We start from the raw sequence: 20,114 nt of genomic DNA, 5'->3' as shown, positions 1-20,114 counted from the left end.
AGAGAAGGCTCTGAGTTTTACATAGCCTTCTCCAAACTAGGAGAGCCGGCTCCCCTTCCTTGGGAGCCGGCTCTAGATGGGTGGGAGCTGGCTCTCACCCCTAGAGAGTCGGCTCTAGTGTTTTGGGAACAGGTTCCCTCTATTTTTGGAGCATGTTCTCACCTCTAAGAGCTTTGGCTTAATCTGCATCTGTCATCTTCGACTCCGGCGGTTTCAGTCTTTTAAAGACAGTTTTATTACAGATTTTAAAGTCCTATCCTCATCCCAGATTAATCATAAGATAGAGTTATGTGAACAAGAATGGAAATAAACATCAGTTTATAGAACAACGACAATTAGAGTTTCAAACTGAACTTGCAAACTACTGCTAAACAGATTAAATTCAATGATGTTAGAAACTGTTTCAACATGTACAAACGATGTAATTAAGTCTTACTTTAATTCCTGGAGTGTAACTAAGCATGCACAGAACATAAATTCCTGGGAAAGAGAAGATCAGAAACTTGCCTTTGAAACTTTGGATAAAAACTCCACCTGTTGTCTCTATCTTCTCTGGCAACGTGGGTTCTGTTAAACCACCCTTGCTACTCCTATTACAGTCCAGTAACACACACCAAACTTCCCTCTTTGACTCAGCTTTGTGAACCACCCAAATTCCCACTCTGGTTCTCTCTGTATCTCTCTGGTTTTCACTACAAGATTAGAGCTCTATTTGTGGTTTACAAAACGTATGTTTATTTCTCCTAAACCCTAAACCACCGATTTGCTTATACTTATAGGTGAAAGCAATAACCCTAATTCACGTGTATTTAGAGACTAAGCCCTAACCCCAATCCTAGTCAGCCCATGAAACCCTTCAAGTTGTAAAATACGACAGCTTACTATACAAACCTTCTTAACCCTACTGTTTAACTAACGTATTGTTTTAAAAACCATTCATTCACTTAGTTTCCATAATTAAATAACTACATCAAATAACTTAAGTCAATTAAAATGAAGATGCAACTAAACCAAAATAAACCAATTAATTCAAATAAAACAATTAACTCAATCAAATTATTCAAGTAATTAATTAAAACAAATTTAAGTAAATCATTAATTTAAAAATAAATACACACTTAATCAATTAAACAAACCAAAACACATAGCTCACATATTAAAAATGCAATAAAAATAAGAATTATCAAAATTAAATTCCCATTCTATCCTTTTGGAAACTAGGGGTATTACAGGAAAACTCTAGATTTTTGCCTTGATTGTAGCCCGATCCTGAGACCCCTAAGTCTACTGTACATCCTCCTGCTCGATGCATAATTGACCACCTTCCCCCGGCTCCTTCTCCTGAAGCCTAGGCAGTTACTGCTCTTCCTCCATTTGCTGACACCGTAGGCGATCTTGCTGCCTACGTGCCACTCTCCTTGGTTGACTGTTGTTCCATCTGATTCTAGTGTTAACCATTCTTTTAACACAGAAAGACAAACATTAATATGCTTTAAACCGAACAGTAAAGGAATACAGCAAATCCTAAACTTAAGCTCTAAACAATAGAGTATGCTACGCGGAAGTCTTATACGATAGAATCCTAGAGACACTGAACTTGGAGTGCTCTGATACCAACTATGATACCCCTTGATCCTAGAGCCACGGGTGATCAAGTCCGAGCACAGATCCAAGGTATACCAGACAATTAATATGTAAATAAGCACAGAATACTAAAATGAAATAAGAATAAAATAATAAGCTGAAAAGAATTCTAATTATAAAATCCTCAAAACTTATAAATTAATATAAATTCCAAACTTTCCAATATCTGTACAACTCAGGAATCCATTTAGTGGACCCCTATCTAAATCCCACACTAAATAGGAAACAACTGTAATAAAATCTAAAGCGAAACATAGAAAGCAGTCCTATGTAGTTGGAGGAGTGAGTGACTATATCTGCTCTGCACAATCAAGCTCTAACCCTGGAAGTGACGAACATCTGAAAAATAAAGAAGTGGGTCAGGCCCACATACAAGTCCTATCCTACTACAATCTATATAGAAACCCGATACGCAGATACATCCTAGATAGCTCAACAATAACTAAAGTAGTCAATATAGATATAAGTACACACTATAGGACGCTCATTAGACTATAATGTAGTCTCAGCCTAAATAAAAGGTAACATGCAAATCGCACGTAACGTGGTCATGTATACCTACACCTATCAGGGAACAACAACTATGTTCAGTTATCCGTCTTAGGCGATATACGCACCCTAACCATGATCCTGAGACTCAAGCTCATATCACGGCACCATAAAGATATATATATATAAATTCCGTTCAAGGTATGACATTCAAATGTTTATTGACCTGTCATATATATAAGTAGGACTTAACTTTTATTGTTAATCCACCTTACATCAAAATAGGTAGGACTTAGTGTTTTTAACTAATCCATCCCCAGAATAGGTAGGTCTTAGTATTTTGAACTAAGCCATCCTTAATATGCCACCATCCCATACCGGTGCATATACATACATATAAGTAGGACTTAACTTTTGTAGTTAATCCAACCTATTCCAGAATAGGTAGGACTTAGTGTTTTGAACTAATCCGTCCCTCGTATGTCGCCGTCCCATACCAGTGCATACACACACAAACAATCCAACAATTGACAAAACAGTACAAGCAGTTCATCAATTATAATCCAGAACAATATAATAATAATCAGAATCGTTACTGAACACATTATAGTGAAATTCTTAAACGTAAATTTCATAACAATCCATAAATCCAATAATTGATGCAATCTAAACCGTTAAAACATCAATTAACTCCATATAAGCATACTACAGTTTCAGTTAATTAATTATGCTTATTTTAGTGCTTAAACATGATTAATACTTTTTAATCATACATACACAAAATGCTAACATTATAGTAAGCAATTAAATCCTCCAAATAGTCTAGAAATTGATACCGTTTTTAATAAATTAAATATCAATTTAATCCAAACCAATCCTAGTTAATTGCCGGTAATCCATCACCCTTATAACACTGTTGAAATATGATTAAATATTATTAAATCATATGCAAAAGATTTGGTAAGTTTCAGTAAGTAAACAACTTAACAAAACAGTATTCAATATGTAGGCTTTTATTTATCTTCATGTTGCTTCATTCTTTAATACACTAATGTGATAATGCTTCCTAATATTTTCATAGGTCCATCATAATTAATTTCATCCTTCAGTGCAATTTAAACGGATTAAAAATACTTCAGACAGCCCAAACAACCCCTGAAAAGACCAAAACAGTGTGTTTCAGGCGAGAACAGGCTCTTATAAGTTAAGAACCTGCTCCATTAACTTGGGAACCTTCTCTAAGGAGTTGGAAGCAAGCTCCATACTCCTTGGAACCGGCTCCATCAATGAGGGAGCTAGCTCCCTCCTTTTGGGAGCCTGCTCTCTCACTCCCTGAAGCCGTTATGTGTTTCTGCTTCGTCTTCCTCCTCCAGCTATACTTAAGACCTTTGTAATGTTTTACATACTTGTTCTAGTGTTCATTCAATGTCTCAGATTAATTATAAGACATCGACATGCATCCACGATCTCAATTAAACAAAGCGTAAACTCAAAGACAACAAAAACCAGTTAACAGAACTTTAAGAATTTGCAAACCAGTTTAATTCAACGAGTTTAAATATAGTTTAAACATGCATAAAAGATTTATTTTTGCATTAATTAAACCCCTGGAGTCTACCTAGGTATGCACAGAACACAAGTTTAGGGGAAAGAGTTAGAACAGAGATTGATCTTTAGGTTTCGGTTCAAAACCTTAAACCATCATCTTTAATAATTTCGGCAACCTTACTGCTTTCACCGACCACTGTTGCTCCTAGTTCAACCCACGAGCAAGCTAATTTCCCCTCCTTGGTTCAGTCGTAGTCTAATCCAAACCATAATCTTCCTCTCTCTATTTCTCCTGTCTCTCTGTATGCATGAACAGGGTTTACAAACCCTTGGCAGACATATAAAGGTATATATATAGGCTTATACAAATACCAACCCTAATTCTAATTATATTGAAAGAAGGAAAAGAAAACTAACCTACTTACATAACCAAGTCGGCTACATTCGTGAAGAAAATAAAACCCTAAAACTATTAAAACATTTAATTCACTAAACCTTATAAGCATATAAGAAGGAAAATAAATAATTAAAACAAATAATTAAACAAAACATTTAAATAAAATAAAAAATACAATTATTTCAATTCAAAAGAACAACAAGTACAATTAAATAAACACTTAAATAAAAAAATTCATTTAAATAACATAATTCACAATTAATTCAAATAAACAAGCAAATAAACAATTAAATAATTAAAAAAAATTGTAATTAAACAATACTTAAAATGCCGAGACTATCCTTTTAAAATTAGGGTTATTACACAGCCAATAGCTTCTTTGTGCTCTTGTAGCACCACTAAAAGGCTGTTTTCTTGGTCCTTTAAAAGGTCGGATGTAATGATGACTGGAAGAGTTTTATTTGCACCAAGAAACACATACTTAAGGTGGACCAGGAGCAGCTTTAACTCAAGTTGTGGTGGAAATTTTAAGGAAGGGACCGGAGGAGTAGTTAAAAGTTGAGGAAGTGGTTGTCTTGACATTTTTCAATGAGGATAATCCGTGATAGCACCAATGTCGAGCAAAGAATTTACTTCTTGGATAGATTGATTGATATCAAAGTTTGTAAAATCAAAGTGTGACATGCAAGTTTCAAGAGGATTTTTGCTTAGAATGAGGGGGAGAGATTCTTCGACCACTTCATCTACCACATCAATGAGAAAACAATCATCCTCTTCGAAAGGATGTTGAGTTGCATTGAAAATGTGGAGTTTGACTTGCATATTTCCAAAGGCAATATCCATCACCCCAGTTCGGCAATTTATCGAAGCATTAGCCGTAGCTAAGAAAGGCCTACCGAGGATCACGGGAATATGTTTCTTTGGATCATGGACCGATTCTGTGTCAAGAACCACAAAGTCTACCGGGAAGTAGAATTTGTCCACTTTGATGATGACATCTTCAAGAATGCCTCGTGGGTGCTTGACCAATCTGTCGGCAAACTGCAAGACCAGGGAGGTTGGCTTAAGATCCCCGAACCCAAGTTGTAAATAAACTAAATATGGAATCAAGTTCACACTCACTCCTAAGTCAAGGAGAACCCTTTTTATTTTCTTGTCACCAATGACAACCGAGATTGTGGGGCGCTCGGATCCTTATACTTTGGAGAAGTGTTGTGTTAAATGATCACACTCACATTTTCAGTTAGTCTTACCTTCTTTGGTAAATGATTTTTAGAAGTGCGCTTTTGAGTACACAAATCCTTGAGAAATTTGGCATATAGAGGAATTTGTTTGATAGCATCTAACAAAGGTAGGTTGATCTTAACTTGCCTAAAAAACTCCTACATGTCTTGAATTTTACAAATTTTGTTCCCAAAATATGTCGACTCTTGGTGACGTTGAGAAAATAGAGCCTTAGGCTCATAAGAGGTCTCCACATTTAGGGTGGTAAACTTGGAATTTTCAGTGCTAGACTTTGGATTTTCAGGAGTGAAATTTGGATTTTATGAGATAAGATTTGGATTTTGGGGAGGAAGAACTTTTTCCTCTTTTCCTCCATCAACCTTGTTGTCCACAATTCGACCACTCCTAAGGGTGGTGATTACTTGGACTTGTTCATGAGTAGGACCACTCGGAGGAGGGGCTTCGTCAATCACATGCATCCCTTTAGGATTCTCAAATGGTCGAGTGAGAAATTTTCCCTTATCTCTTTGAAGAAGTTGGTTAATTGAATTAGCTATTTGTCCCACTTGATTCTCAAGTTTAGCTATTGACTGAGTATGGGAATGAACCATTTGGAGAGTGGGCTGCAATGATGTCAACAGTTGCTTGTTAGATTCTAACATTTGCTTGTTTAGAGATTCCATCATTTGCTTATTTGCAGCGAGAATTTCGTCAGTTAGAAACACAGGAGATGGAGTAGAGATATTTGGATTATAAGGTGAACGGTAACTCGAAAAGACTTGAAATTGCCTATTTGAAAATTGAGAAGAGGGCTGATTTTGATGCCCTTGATTTTGAAAATTCGAATTTTGTGGGGCAGGTTGCCTTCACGAAAAATTTGGATGATTTCTTCATCCTGGATTGTAGGTATTAGAATACGGATTATTTTCGGGCCTGGAAAACATAGCATTTGCTTGCTCTTGATTTTTACTAGGAAGTGTGGGGCAATCTTCCAAGAGATGGAATGGGCTAATACATGATGCATACACCGCACTTGCTGAATTTTGAGACAAGGAAGGAGAGAGATGTGGTGCCATTAATTGATAGAATTTGTGAGCTATGGCATCCACTTAAGAAGATTCTTCCCTCAGTGTCTTTGGTTAACATAGATTGGTGTTCTTTGCATTGGTTGAGGTTGGAGCACTACGAGAATTATGTTGTAATGAGTTTTCACTCAAATTCTCGAGTAAGTTCCAAGCCTCATCCGCATTCTTAGACATGAACATCCCTCCACATGATGAGTCAACCATGAGTCTATGTGGGTCAGTTAAACCAGCATAGAAAGCTTGCACCAATTGCCATTTTGGAATTAGGTGGTGTAGACATTTCCTAAGGAGGTCTTGTAGTCTTTCCCAAGTCTCATAGAGTTGTTCCCCATCGATTTATGCAAAGCTAAGAATAGAACGCCTCATTTGGTTGGTTTTACTCACAGGATAGTATTTTTAAAAAAATTCTTGTTGCAATTGAGCCCATGTAGTGATGGAATTTGCAGTAAGGGAGTTCAACCAATATTTTGCCCTATCTTTTAAGGTGAATAGGAAGAGATGCAAATGGAGAGCATTTTCAGGGAAGCCCCTAAGCTTGATGGTAGAACAGATTTCAAGGAACTCATCAAGTTGCTTATAGGGGTCTTCATTTTCAAAGCCATGAAAGGATGGAAGCATTTGAATTGTACTAAATTTGATCTCATATTGGGCTGCCTCGATGTTTGGTATCACTATGCAAGAAGGAGAGGTATAAGTTGTGGGGATGAAATGGTCCCTAAGAGTCATAGGTACAACATTTGGAATTTCAGCCCTATTATTATTAATTCCCTCATTCCCAACATTTTCTTCATTTCCGGCCATTATATTAAATTCAAGTTCAATTCCTCTTATGCTTGCAGATTCCCTAAGGTTTCTTCTAAGAGTCCTTTCAAGCGAATCTATGTCAATAGGAGATTCAAGAGTTGGCAAAGATAATGGCCTTCGGCTAAACATCAACAACACACTTCATAACCAACACAACAATTCATCACCATAACCTCCACATACGATGTTCCATTTCTCCTCAATTATCAACATGACAGAAAATAAATGGCCACGATAAGAACCGATGCTTTGTAAAACAGTAAAGCAGGAATAGCCTCAACAAGGGCTTCATAATCAAATATCTCTAATTTTAACCACATGCAAGATATTCACAACTTTGAAACTAGTACTTCGAAAAACTTACCTGAAGTCCACTAGACTTATGATATTTTCAGTTTTTCCTCCGGCAAGCCTTGAATCCCTAGAATCTTAATAGAAACTTAAAACACAATGTCACTAAAACTAACAAGAAAAATATTCACAAGACACAATATTCACAATCAAACCAAAGTTAATCTTTGAACCTCAATTACAAAACCGTTAACAATTCCCCGGCAACGGCGCCAAAATTTGATAGGTCTCGTCGACTATCTCAATTTATAATCAACCATTTGCAATAGCACAAATCATTGTAAAATAAGGCTATTGTTCGGGTAAGTCGAACCACTGGGATTGCTAGTTTATTGCAACCAAAGTCATTAAGACCACTTAATTTGATGAAGGGGGTGTAGAGATTTTGGTTGGTTTGTCACTAGGTGACTTGGAATTAAAATGTGCATAAACAATAAATTGAAGGAAATTAAAAAGAGAGGAAAAATATGTAGAGAGGACTAGGGAAGTGAATCAACTACCAACCCTATACACATGCTAGATTATGATTAATTTGGAAAATAAATTAGATATATGGCAATGATGTGTAGCAATTCAAGATTACTACACTATCTTCAAGAATTTCATAGAATTAAGAGTCAAGAATAATCCTTCAAAGTTCCACATGCTTGACTACCTAAATTAGAGTGTAACTTTACATATTCACTAAGTTAGGGACTATCAAACCCCTCAATAACTATGGTGTTAGCACATGGAGCCAAGAATCAAGAAAAGTCCATCAAAGGGGGACCCTAAGCCATGGACTACAAGGTTCTCAAACAACATGCCAATAAACCTATTTCATAATCTTATTTTCATTGTCACTATGAAAATGCAAGCAATATGACCATGAAAACATACATTTTAAGACAAGATAATAGATTTAACATGATCATTTATAGACATTGAAATCCATTACATCATGTAAAGTGCTCTAGATTATGAAACTACCATATATATACATCATTCTCCAAATTAAAATCAAAACTAAGGCATGCTTACAAGGTAGGGCTTCATCACCTCCCTAGAAAGGGAGTTAGTTACCCATAGAAGCAATGGAGGAAGGAGTTGAGATGATCTTCCCTTCCATTTTCCCAGCTAGGAGCCAACACACACACAACCCTCAAGAACCAAATATTTCTCTTTCTAGAATTATCCTTAAAATTTTAGATATGTCTATTGCATTGAATCAAGTCCTTAATAATCAACCATAGCCATCCAACAACTCTATTTTCGTGGTCCAAAACTCCCAGACAAGTGCAGAGCAATCCACTCAATTAAAGGGATAACATTAGGTGAGAAAAAGAAGCCCATGCTTTGATGTCTACAGAATGGCGGTCACCCGCAAAGTAGGGCGAGCGCTCGCGCAGTGTCATGGAGGTGCATTGGCGGGGGCCTGTAGTGCATTGCAAGCCCTACAAATCTCAAAACTCTGTGGACCATTTGGCGGGCGCCCACAATACTCCTGAGTACTGCACCAATTTGCTTCATAATCTGATCTTTGCTCGGCCCGATGACGCGATCATCCTTCTTAGTGCCTTTTGCATAGAGCGCCATGAGTTCCATGGATCATTAACTTGGCCAAATCGAAGGTCCTCGGCAACGGCATACTTTAATCTTCAAAAACTCATCAAAGCATCTCTTTTAACTCTCTTTGGGGAACCAACCTGAAAATAAACAAAAGCACGCAAATGAAGCTAATATGTACAATACGATCAACTAATGGACTTAACTAATGCAAATAAGGGCGCTTGAATATGCAATATTCGGCACTGATCAAGGAGATAAGGTTTTTAATCTAAAACCTTAAGGCAAGTTCTTCTTCTAACTCTTCTCCTTTGACTATGTGTTCAATACATGCCTAGGTCAATTCTATGATAATTAAACAATAAAAATGACTATGTTTGCATGCTTAATCGGATCTAAAATAGGGAGTATGTTTATGTATGTGTAGTTGTTTGATTTTGAATCTAGATGCATGATTACTTGTTTTAATTCGGTCTAATAATGCATAAAGGCTTTAAATAAATATTTGGGATCATTTGCGATCCTTAAGCAGAAATCGCCGGAGCCGGAAAAGACAAAGGGCCACAAGAACCCGTCAACCGGTTTATGTAAACCGGTCGATGTAACCAGTTTGTGCAAATCGATGGACACCTACAGGAAAACAGTCGACTGGTTTGGCCCAGTGCAGGGTTTTCATGCCTAGGATGTGTTCGGGTTTATTTTAATAATTTTAAAGGACTGTAATTGACTCGATAAAGGACTGAAATGTATAATATACCTTAATATGCTAAGGTTTAGACATTATGAAATTTTAAATAACTCTTAAGTTGTTTAATGGATGATTTTATTGTTTTAAATTGTTTAAACAATTAAATGGATATTTAAAGGGGAGGTTTATACAATTTAATTGAGACATTAAATATTCATGATTAGAAACAAAAAGAGAAAATCTGAAAGGATAATTGTGTTATTTAAATAATAATTAGGTGATATTAAGGATATTAAGGTGATATTAATTAGGTAATAATTATTATTTACTTATAAATTTAAGGATAGAATTGTTATTTATTTTAAAATTAGAGTACAAACGTATAAAAATAATGTGCAAATATCACCTCTCTTTTTATATTTTTCCTATTTCTCAACATAGTTACTAAACTTACTACTAAATTGTTATACAACAATTCTAATTATTATTTACTTATAAATTTAAGGATAGAATTGTTATTTATTTTAAAATTAGAGTACAAACGTATAAAAATAATGTGCAAATATCACCTCTCTTTTTATATTTTTCCTATTTCTCAACAGAGTTACTAAACTTACTACTAAATTGTTATACAACAATTCTATTATTTACTTATAAATTTAAGGATAGAATTGTTATTTATTTTAAAATTAGAGTACAAACAGATAAAAATAAGGTGCAAATATCACCTCTCTTTTTATATTTTTCCTATTTCTCAACAGAGTTACTAAACTTACTACTAAATTGTTATACAACCATAAAATTTAGTCACGTGGATATTATGCTATTAGGAGAAAAATAAATGTCTTAAAGATCATGTGAGACAGAGAGATACATCTCCGCTCAAAATGCACATATAGCAATAATAATAATAATAATAAAATAAATAAATGATAGTTGGTGTTTTCGAAATGAGAAATTCAATTCTTGGGTGTTTTATGTTGCTTTCCATGGTTCCACCACACTGACGTTACAAAAATGATACTTCTTGGATGCTTTAAGTTGGAGGCCAACAATCCAGCAGCAATCACGGGTCTTACATTTTTGGTAGCTTTTCTTTCTTGGAGGCATCTGACGATTTCCACCACGGATCACGTGCCTCAAACGCTCACGGCCACTTAAAAATATAAGAAAGACATCACAAAACGGAGTTGTACCAAAACATTTGACTTTCTGAAAAGAATTGATCTAAATTATGATAATATTGAGGACGGTTACAAATGATGTTAACTCATTAACCCAACTTTTAACAAAAATATATATATATAGGAGCTAATATTATCGCTTTATAAATTTCCAAACGAATCTTTTTATTCATCTATATTGAGTTCTCCTCATTGAACAAAAAAGTATTAACCAAAAAATACATAACGAACAAAAAAGTATTAACCAAAAAATACATAACGAACAAAAAAGTATTACATATCGTGAACTGACTACTTGTATACTAGATACATATTGCTCATAAAAAAAATATCAAATACTCGTATACCAGATGCATATCGCTTATAAAATAAGTATCAAACATTCCAATTATATAATTTGTGGATTTGTAAATTTCCAAGGCCATGATTTCCAAATATACAGAATTATTTCATGATTTATTTGACTTTTTCTTTTATTTTATGTATATTAAATTTTTAAGAGAAAAGAGTCCCTGTCTCATTAAATTTCTCAACAGAGTTGTAACATAAAGGAGAACAGAAGTTCATCAAATAGAGTTGTAAGATTAAAGGAGAGAAGATGGATTAACCATTAAATAAAATAAAATAAAATAAGAAGTAGAGAAGAGAAGGAAGCACAATACAAGGGAAAGAAGGACAGTTAATTTAATTATTTTTGTTAATTAAAATAAAGAGTTGGAGTGTTAAAGAAAATTTATGGAGCGTTAATATCACTTCCCATATTATATATATATATATATCTTCTATTATTAGAGTGTGGGTTCCATTAATTTTTTGGGGGGTTCCACCGAACTAACGTGGCATCCAACTGGTAAGAAACCAACGTACATAATAATACAGTATAAATAAATAAATAAATAAGCAAATCTTATATTTATGGTGCAATATACTTTACTAGTGGTAGCTTGACTTGACAGTTGACTCTTTGTAACAAGAAAACATAATATTGGAGAGACTCTTCAGTCTTCACAACTATTCTCCCTCGCACCCTCTTTCTCAGCTTCTCTTCTAACTGCAGCAGAAAATAAAATGACTGAAACCTTGATCTCAGCTTCCCTTCAACTGCTGTTTGACCGCATCGCCTCTCAAGACTTCATAAACTTGTTGTCAGGCCGAAATGACGGTGATAGACTCCTAAAGAAGCTGAAGGCAACCTTGGGAGCCCTTGAAGCAGTGGTCAATGATGCGGAGGACAAGCAGTTCACTAGCCGAGCGGTGAAGGATTGGCTTGACGAGCTCAAAGATTCTGTGTACCATGCTGATGACTTACTAGATGAGATCGCCACCGAGGCCTTGCAAAGCAAGTTGAAGGCAGCGGAGTCATCAAAGGGCAGCAGGAATCAGGTACGGCACATTGTCTCCAAGCTTGCTTCTCCATTTCATGAAGGGATAGAGTCTAGGTTGGAGGAGATCATTGATACCCTGGATGATTTTGTCAAACAAAAAGACATCCTTGGTTTGAAAGGCGATGTTGAAAGGAAACATTCGCAAAGACAACAAACAACTTCTCTAGTAGATGAAATTGGTGTTGTGTACGGTAGGGATGATGACATAGAGAAGATAATTAATTTGTTGTTGTCTGATGAAGTAGTCACTAGCAATGATCATGAGATCCCTGTCATACCCATTGTGGGAATGGGTGGGGTGGGCAAGACAACCCTCGCCCAAGTTGCATACAATGATGCTAGGGTGATTCAGAGTTTTAAAATTAAAGCATGGGTTTGTGTTTCTGATGAATTTGATGTTTCTATGGTAACAAAGAAAATTGTTGAGGCTGTCACCGCATCAAGCAGTGACACCGGTGACTTAAATTTACTTCAAATCAAGTTAAAAGAACGTTTAAAGGGGAACAGATTTTTACTCGTTTTGGACGATGTTTGGAATGAGAATTACAATGATTGGGACCTGTTGAGAAGACCCTTTAGCACTGGGGAACGGGGAAGTAGGATCATCGTAACAACACGCCATGAGAATGTTGCAAGAGTCATGTGCAGTGTTCCTAGTCATCACTTAGACCAACTTTCGTTTAAGGATAGTTGGTCATTATTTGCTAAGCATGCAATTCAGAATGGATATTTTACTACCCATCCAGACTTGGAGATGATTGGTAAAGAAATTGTGGTCAGGTGTAAAGGCTTGCCTTTAGCAGTAAAATCACTCGGAGGTCTCTTGCGATCTAAACTGGATATTGAGGAATGGAAAAATATCTTAGAAAGTGAGATGTGGCATACGCAGAGTAATATTCTTCCAGCTCTAAGATTGAGTTATCATTATCTCCCTTCACATTTAAAGCGATGCTTTGCATATTGTTCAATTTTTCTTAAAGATCACAAATTTGAAAAGGAAAAGTTAGTCCAGTTATGGATAGCAGAAGGCTTTGTGCTGCGACATCCTAAAGGCAATAAATCATTGGAAGATGAAGGTTTCAACTACTTCTCGGAACTGTTATCAAGGTCATTTTTTCAGCAATTAAGTGGCACCAGTTCCTTCTTTGTAATGCATGACTTGATCCATGATTTAGCTGAATTTATATCCGGAGAGTTTTGTTTTAGGTTAGAGGATGATCATGACAAGGTACGTGATCTCTCTAAAAAGGTCCGTCATTTCTCAGTTGTTCAAGGTAAATATGATACAATTGAGAAATTAAATGTTGTCAACAAGGCTAAGTATGTACGGACTTTCATATCATTTTCGCAATGGAAAGGAAATTTCCTAAGCAAAAAGGTCTTGCACGATATCCTGCCAAGCTTGAGATGCTTAAGGGTGTTATGTTTACGTGGTTATGAGATTTTCGAATTGCCTCAAACAATTGACAAGTTGATACATTTACGCCATATGGATCTCTCCAACACAAGACTGAAACGGTTACCTGATTTAATTTCAACCTTGTGCAATCTACAAACATTGAATTTGTCAGGTTGTGGAGATCTCATCGAGTTGCCTACGGATATTGGGAAGCTAATTAACTTGCTTCATCTGAATGTTGCTTTTACTAAGCTAACAAAGTTGCCTGCAGGTATGAGAGAATTAATTAACTTGCACTCTCTTGATACTAGGGGAACTACTTTAACAGAAATGCCAATGCAGATGAGCAGGCTTGTAGGTCTCCGACATTTAACATATTTTGTAGTCGGTAGGGACAGTGGGTCAAGGATCAGTGAGTTGAGGGCACTTTATCATCTTCATGGGGAACTCTCCATTTCTGAGCTGCAAAATGTGGTCAATTGTAGGGATGCACTGGAGGCCAATTTCAAGGATAAGAAGCACCTTGAAGGGTTAAAATTGGAATGGAGTGGAAATACTCGTGCTTCACAAAATGAAAGTGATGTACTTGACAACCTAAAACCTCATACAAACTTGAAGTATGTTACGATCAAAGGCTTTGGAGGCAGAAGACTTCCAGGTTGGTTAGGAGATTTTTGCTTCTCTAATATAGTGCGTTTACATCTTTCTAATTGTGAGTATTGTGTCTGCTTGCCACCACTTGGGCGGCTATTGTCTCTAAAACACCTTTCTGTTCATGGGATGAAAGAAGTAAGGAAGGTGGGTGAGGAGTTTTATGGGAATGCTTCTTTGTTCAAACCATTTCAATCTTTGGAGACACTACACTTCGAGAATATGGCAAAATGGGAAGAATGGCGCCATGTATTAGGGGCTGATGAGTTTTTGTGCCTACTAGAGCTTTCTCTATTCCGGTGTCCCAAGTTGCGCGGGGAATTACCCAACAACATTCCATGTTTACGGACGCTCAGAATTTCTGAATGCCAACAACTAGAGTCTAATGGAGTTGGGTTGCAGCTACAACACCTCTCTTCCTTAAGGCAATTGAAAATTTCAGATATGTCAAACTTAAGGCAATTGTCGTCGGAGCTGCAAAACCTGTGTTCTCTTCAAGAATTGGAGATTTCAAACATGATGCAATTGCCTTCGGAGTTGAACCAGCTGCATTCCCTGAAGAAATTGACGATTTCAAAGATGCCGAACCTGGAGGAACTGCCGTTGGAGCTGTGGAGATTAATAAATCTGGAAAAATTGCAGATAGAACAATGCTCAAGCCTTGTGTCATTTCCGGACTTTACATTGCTGCCGATTCTCAAGACTTTGGAGATCAAAAACTGTTACGCTGTACAGTCCCTACCCCTGGAAATGATGCGCTTCAACAGTTGCCTTCAAGATTTATCCATAATCGGTTGTTCATCTCTTGTCTCTTTCCCGGTTGGTAAATTGAAAAATATTTACATCTCTGATTGCGAGAAATTGGAGTTTCCCATGCATAATGAAATGGAACCGTGCTCCACATCCTTTGAACGTTTGCATATATCCAATAGTTGTAATTCTCTAGAAACTTTGCCATTGCGTTTCTTCCCCAAGCTTCTTTCTCTCAATATCTCGAGCTGCCATACAATGGTATCGTTTCCCCATGGAGGATTATCTGCTCCAAATCTGAAGTTTCTTACAGTCGAATTTTGCAGGAAGCTCAAGTCCTTGCCGCAACGAATGAACACCAAACTTCAGTCTCTTCAATCTTTGAAGATAAGGGACTGTCCAGAGGTTGAAGCCTTTCCGGATGGAGGCTTGCCTTCCAACCTACGTGAACTTGAGATCGAAAATTGTGAGAAACTCATGAAGCGCCGCGTGGAGTGGGGTTTGCACAGACTCCCGTGTCTTGAACTGTTCACGACCAACGGTGAATACAGAGAAGAAGTGTTGGAGTCATTTCCGGAGGAGGGGCTATTTCCCGCCACTCTTAGCTCTCTTTACGTCTGGTTTCTTCCAAATCTGAAAGCACTGAACTACAAGGGCCTTCAACGTCTCACCTCTCTTACAAGTCTACACATCTGGAGCTGCCCTAAGGTCCAGTGCTTGCCAGAAGAGTGGTTACCCAACTCCCTCTCTTTCCTGCACATACGCAACTGTCCATTGCTGAAACAACGTTACCAGGGGCAGAAAGGGAAATATTTGTCCAAGATTGCTAAAATCCGCCACATAAAGCTCGATAATGAAGACATCTTGAACTTTTGACAGAAACTCATGCTCACATTGGATCCTTCTGGTTTTTATTCACGCTGGGAAAACCCCAAATTCCAGTCAGGTACTTGTTTTACAAGTTTCAACTGTTTTTCACCATATACCACTTCATGAGTTTATCTATTTGCCACTGGTGTTTTTCTTAATTTATCAATTCATAAACTATCTCTACTTATCAACTCTCTTGTGGTACTACATCCTTGTCAATCTCATAACCCTCTCTTATAACCTATGTACTTATTTATAAAGTTTCAAATCCAATTCTTTGTTGTACAATGATTACAATTCTTTCGAGCACAAGACTTGTTTAGCAATAAATTTTCTAACCAAATACAACTCTAAAATAGAAACCAGAATAGATTAAGAATTTAAGACGCAATTCTCAACAATCTTCACCTTGACCCAAATTCCATCAATCGACTCCCACGACATTGATTAGGACAATTCCGCGTATCAATCTTGCATACAAACCGAAACACTCTTTAGGGACTTCCACCCACAGATCGTTGCTGCGACCCAGTCTGATTTAGAAACTTTTATCCAAGGAGTCAGTTCCCCCTTACTCTTCAGTTGCATGCCAAGATGTCACGATCCTCTTGCAAAATTGTTATTGTCCAAAGATACATTGTATCTCCACATATATTGGAAAGATAACGTCTTAATTAATGTTTATTCTCAAAGTATAATGTCGCTTCTGACAAATTTGTCATCAACAACATACTTAATAAGCTTGGTTTAGTTTCAAAGACTACTATAGCCAACCAATATCATCATCTCTTGCATCAAAGTATCCTTTGCCTATGTTTCGGTTCTCAGATACAATAAGGGAAATGAGAGACAAATGTAGAAGGAAAGGAAAAAGAAATCCATTGCGATAGTTTTTATATTTTTAAAGACTTCATGGTATTTTCCCATTGTTGTTGGCAGAGGAGCTAGCAACATTAATCTCCGATGAGTCATATTTGCAGTAGAGATGGTCGAACATTTCGTTTGAGCAATTCTGATCATTCTGACATAGAGAGATCTATTTCTTTGTTGTGAATTTGATAGCAAGATCCATGAACTTTTCTCTCGATTTCTCTTACATGACCTCTTAACAACATGTTGCAATTCTAGTTTGCACAAGTTAGTTACTTCTATTTATTTAATTAACTTCTCCACATATTTATGAATTTTGACATTTTTTGATAGCATCATGGTTGTCAATAACAGACTTAATTCCTAAGCTATGTGACAAGCATTCGTGTGCTCTCTTTTTTAGCAGGCAAAGAAATCCATGATGTTGAATTAGTTGCACTATACATGCATGCTGGAAAGGAACCAAAACAAGATTCATGTGCCCTTTCAGCTCACATAGACCTGGGCTTGACCTGAACTAAGATAGGGTAGGGTAATATTGACTACAATATGCTCAAAACACACACAAACTTCCAGTTGAATCATGTTTGAACTACAATGTGCCCAAGTAGCTTAGATTAATTTCATTTTTTTTTTTTCAGTCCCTGTTTGGTTGATTGCCAAAAAGACACTTGTGTGATTGTAAATGCTTCATATATGGATTTTTTGGTCGTCATAATAGAATATCACGTGTTGAATTGGATAAGGACACGTGTGTGATCAGACACACAATGTATTGTAAGTGGGTGATTTTTTTTTTTTTTTTTTTTTTTTTTAGTATTATATATCAGTAATTTTTCCTTTTTTGAATTATATATACTTATAAAATTTTAAAGTTGGATCCCTTAAAATAAATAAAAAAAACTTACTTTTGCCCTCTCACACAATTTTCGAGGTCGTACCTATGTGTATGGTTCATTGAATTTTCATATGATTTTCTAATTTGGTTGGGAGATTTTTGGAGCAATTATAAGTCTAAGAAGTAAGACATGATTTTGTATTACAGCTTCTCTTTGGAAGGTCTGTGTCCTGTTTAAGAGCAATGCCATTCATAAATAAGAAGTAGACCTCCTGCCAACGAATATAATTGATTGGTATCTTTTTAAAAGTGAAAGACTGAAGGTTAGACTTCCGAGTCCTTGTAAAGACGGAAGTATAAAAAGCAAATTAGTAAATCAATTCAAATAGAAATTGGTCAATACTATATTATATGTATAGAATTCACATGATATTATCAATGTCTGCTATTCTGATCCAAGTTTAATGATAAATCCAAGTTTTTCACCTACAAACTATTTATACGATCCTATAATTTCTTATATAGCCGAAGATTTATGCCAACAGGATACAAATGTAATGTGGCTATGGAACCAATTTGCAAGGCTAAGCAAGAACGAAAGCTAGGATATACAAATGAGCACCGATGAATTCAATGGCGATGCCAACTATATCAACACTGGTTTTTGCTATGTGAGACCAAACAATAGGACCATCTCATTGTTTCAGACATGGTATGACTTGAAGGACAACTCTTCCGGCATGAAAGAGCAAGATGTTTTAGGTAGCACAATGTTTGAAATTTTCGACTGACATTAAGAGATGCTTTTGCAGAGGACATACGGATGTGATTGGATTCTGATCCATCTTCGAAAAACTGTCGCAGAATCACAAAATAGTGGCCTCATGCACAGCTGTGCTGAAGAGATTCTTGTGGAATAAAAGGAGTACATATCTTCGGTAGGTCATATATCTAGTAGATATATTTGATCACAAACATATCAATTAGAAGATAATCAATCATTGTCACATTTCTGTGCCCTATACTTCATTGTCCTTGTGAATTTGAGAGCAAGATTTTTGAATCTCTCCCTCAATTTCACTTGCATGAGCCACTTAGGCACATGCTTAAGTTCTTACTAGCAAGATTTTTAGTTATTTTATTTATTTGATGGCAATTAGTTCAGAATTTGTAGGGATCAGTAGTTTGGCTTCAATTGATAATTCTAATCGAGTATATTTTAGATCTGATTTTTCAAATATTATATTTATGACATATATGAACGCTTATGCATAGGGGACATACAGACGCGTGGATAATAGCGTTGGATAGCTGAGATATTATTACAAAATCGTGGCCTTTCAGCAACAAAATAACAATGTCTTGGCCTCCTGCACTGCTTGGAGTATCTTATGCCTCATCTCTTACTGTTTCAACATCAGCAACCATGAGAATTCAATGTAAAGCATACATATGGTTTACGAGTTTATTGTAATTCTTCTTGTAAATTAAATTGTTTTGTATGTTTTAATCATAGTCAAGGGATACAAAGGTTGTATTCAGAACTAGTCTGTTGTTTTATTTGAAGACAATGGCTTCAAAAGAGCTGGCATTCCTTTAAACGTTTGGTTCTGTTAGTAAATTAGTACAAATGTTTCAGTTATTATGAATCAAGGTTTTACATTTCCCACCATGAAGTTAGAAGATGAATGACATGTTTGTTGAGTCCATTTCGTGTTCCATGGTGGTGATGTTTATTCCATTAGTTTGACTTACGGATATAAATATGGCTGTTATGTTTCCCAAAAAGATTTTACTTTTCATGAATTTCTCAAAAGAGGGCTCCTGGGAAAAAAAAGCAGCCACTGCAAAGCATTTTTGGATCTTTTGCACAAACACAGGAAAATCTTTATGGGCTGAATGGAAGAAATGCTACTCTATATCTTAAAGGATCAAAGTATATAGAGCTGCAATGTGAAGAATAATGGTCTTCGTGCTGCAAAAAGATCATCAGAATGAGAGACGGAATGAAAAGCTACACTAAGGCAACCTATTGGTAATGGGGACGACACCTACTTTTGGTTTGATCCTTGGCACCCTAATGGAATTATTGTTGTGTGAAATTGAAGAAAATTACAAAGATTATTTGAAAAGAAAACAATGTCATGAGAAAGTGGCTGGAAAATGTGCAAAGGTATGCTCGTGGTGCAGAAAAGATGCTGCTAGTTTGATGCTAGTCTTAAGAATTAATAGTCCGCCCCAAAGTTGAGGTTTCTTTGTCATGAGTCATGCAATGAATGCAATCCCGACTCCAACCCAAACTCACGCAACCCAAACCGAAAAACCGCTAATCAACTTTACCAAGGTGAAATTGACTAACTATCCCTGGCCTCAAAACCGACGATCATTTGGG

The 20,114-nt window shown here is 36.3% G+C and overlaps 1 protein-coding gene across 5 annotated transcripts; it reads left to right on the top strand.

Annotated features, from left to right (window-relative positions):
• Positions 1 to 11,921: 11,921 nt before the first annotated feature.
• On the top strand, positions 11,922 to 19,139 carry LOC132300568 (putative disease resistance RPP13-like protein 1). Of its 5 annotated transcripts, none has more exons than XM_059797712.1 (4): positions 11,922 to 16,090; positions 18,268 to 18,434; positions 18,535 to 18,660; positions 19,009 to 19,139. In XM_059797712.1, exon 1 carries the CDS (start codon positions 12,028 to 12,030, stop codon positions 16,018 to 16,020), a length of 3,993 nt encoding a protein of 1,330 aa, XP_059653695.1. In that variant the 5' UTR covers positions 11,922 to 12,027; the 3' UTR covers positions 16,021 to 16,090; positions 18,268 to 18,434; positions 18,535 to 18,660; positions 19,009 to 19,139. The 5 variants fall into 5 exon arrangements, with proteins under 5 accessions (XP_059653695.1, XP_059653693.1, XP_059653694.1 ...); XM_059797710.1 differs by having other exon boundaries at positions 18,998 to 19,139; XM_059797711.1 differs by having other exon boundaries at positions 18,248 to 18,434; positions 18,998 to 19,139.
• The last annotated feature ends 975 nt before the right edge of the window (positions 19,140 to 20,114 follow it).

This window comes from Cornus florida, unplaced genomic scaffold (genome assembly GCF_030987335.1).
Source record: "Cornus florida cultivar Cherokee Brave unplaced genomic scaffold, ASM3098733v1 CherokeeBrave_3.0.0_Hap2_Chr03, whole genome shotgun sequence".
Taxonomy (NCBI): Eukaryota; Viridiplantae; Streptophyta; class Magnoliopsida; order Cornales; family Cornaceae; genus Cornus; species Cornus florida.
This window is presented reverse-complemented; position numbering and strand designations above follow the sequence as displayed.

Excerpts from the sequence above, each read along its gene's own strand:
- LOC132300568 (XM_059797712.1), top strand. The coding sequence starts at position 12,028 with ATGACTGAAACCTTGATCTCAGCTTCCCTTCAACTGCTGTTTGACCGC.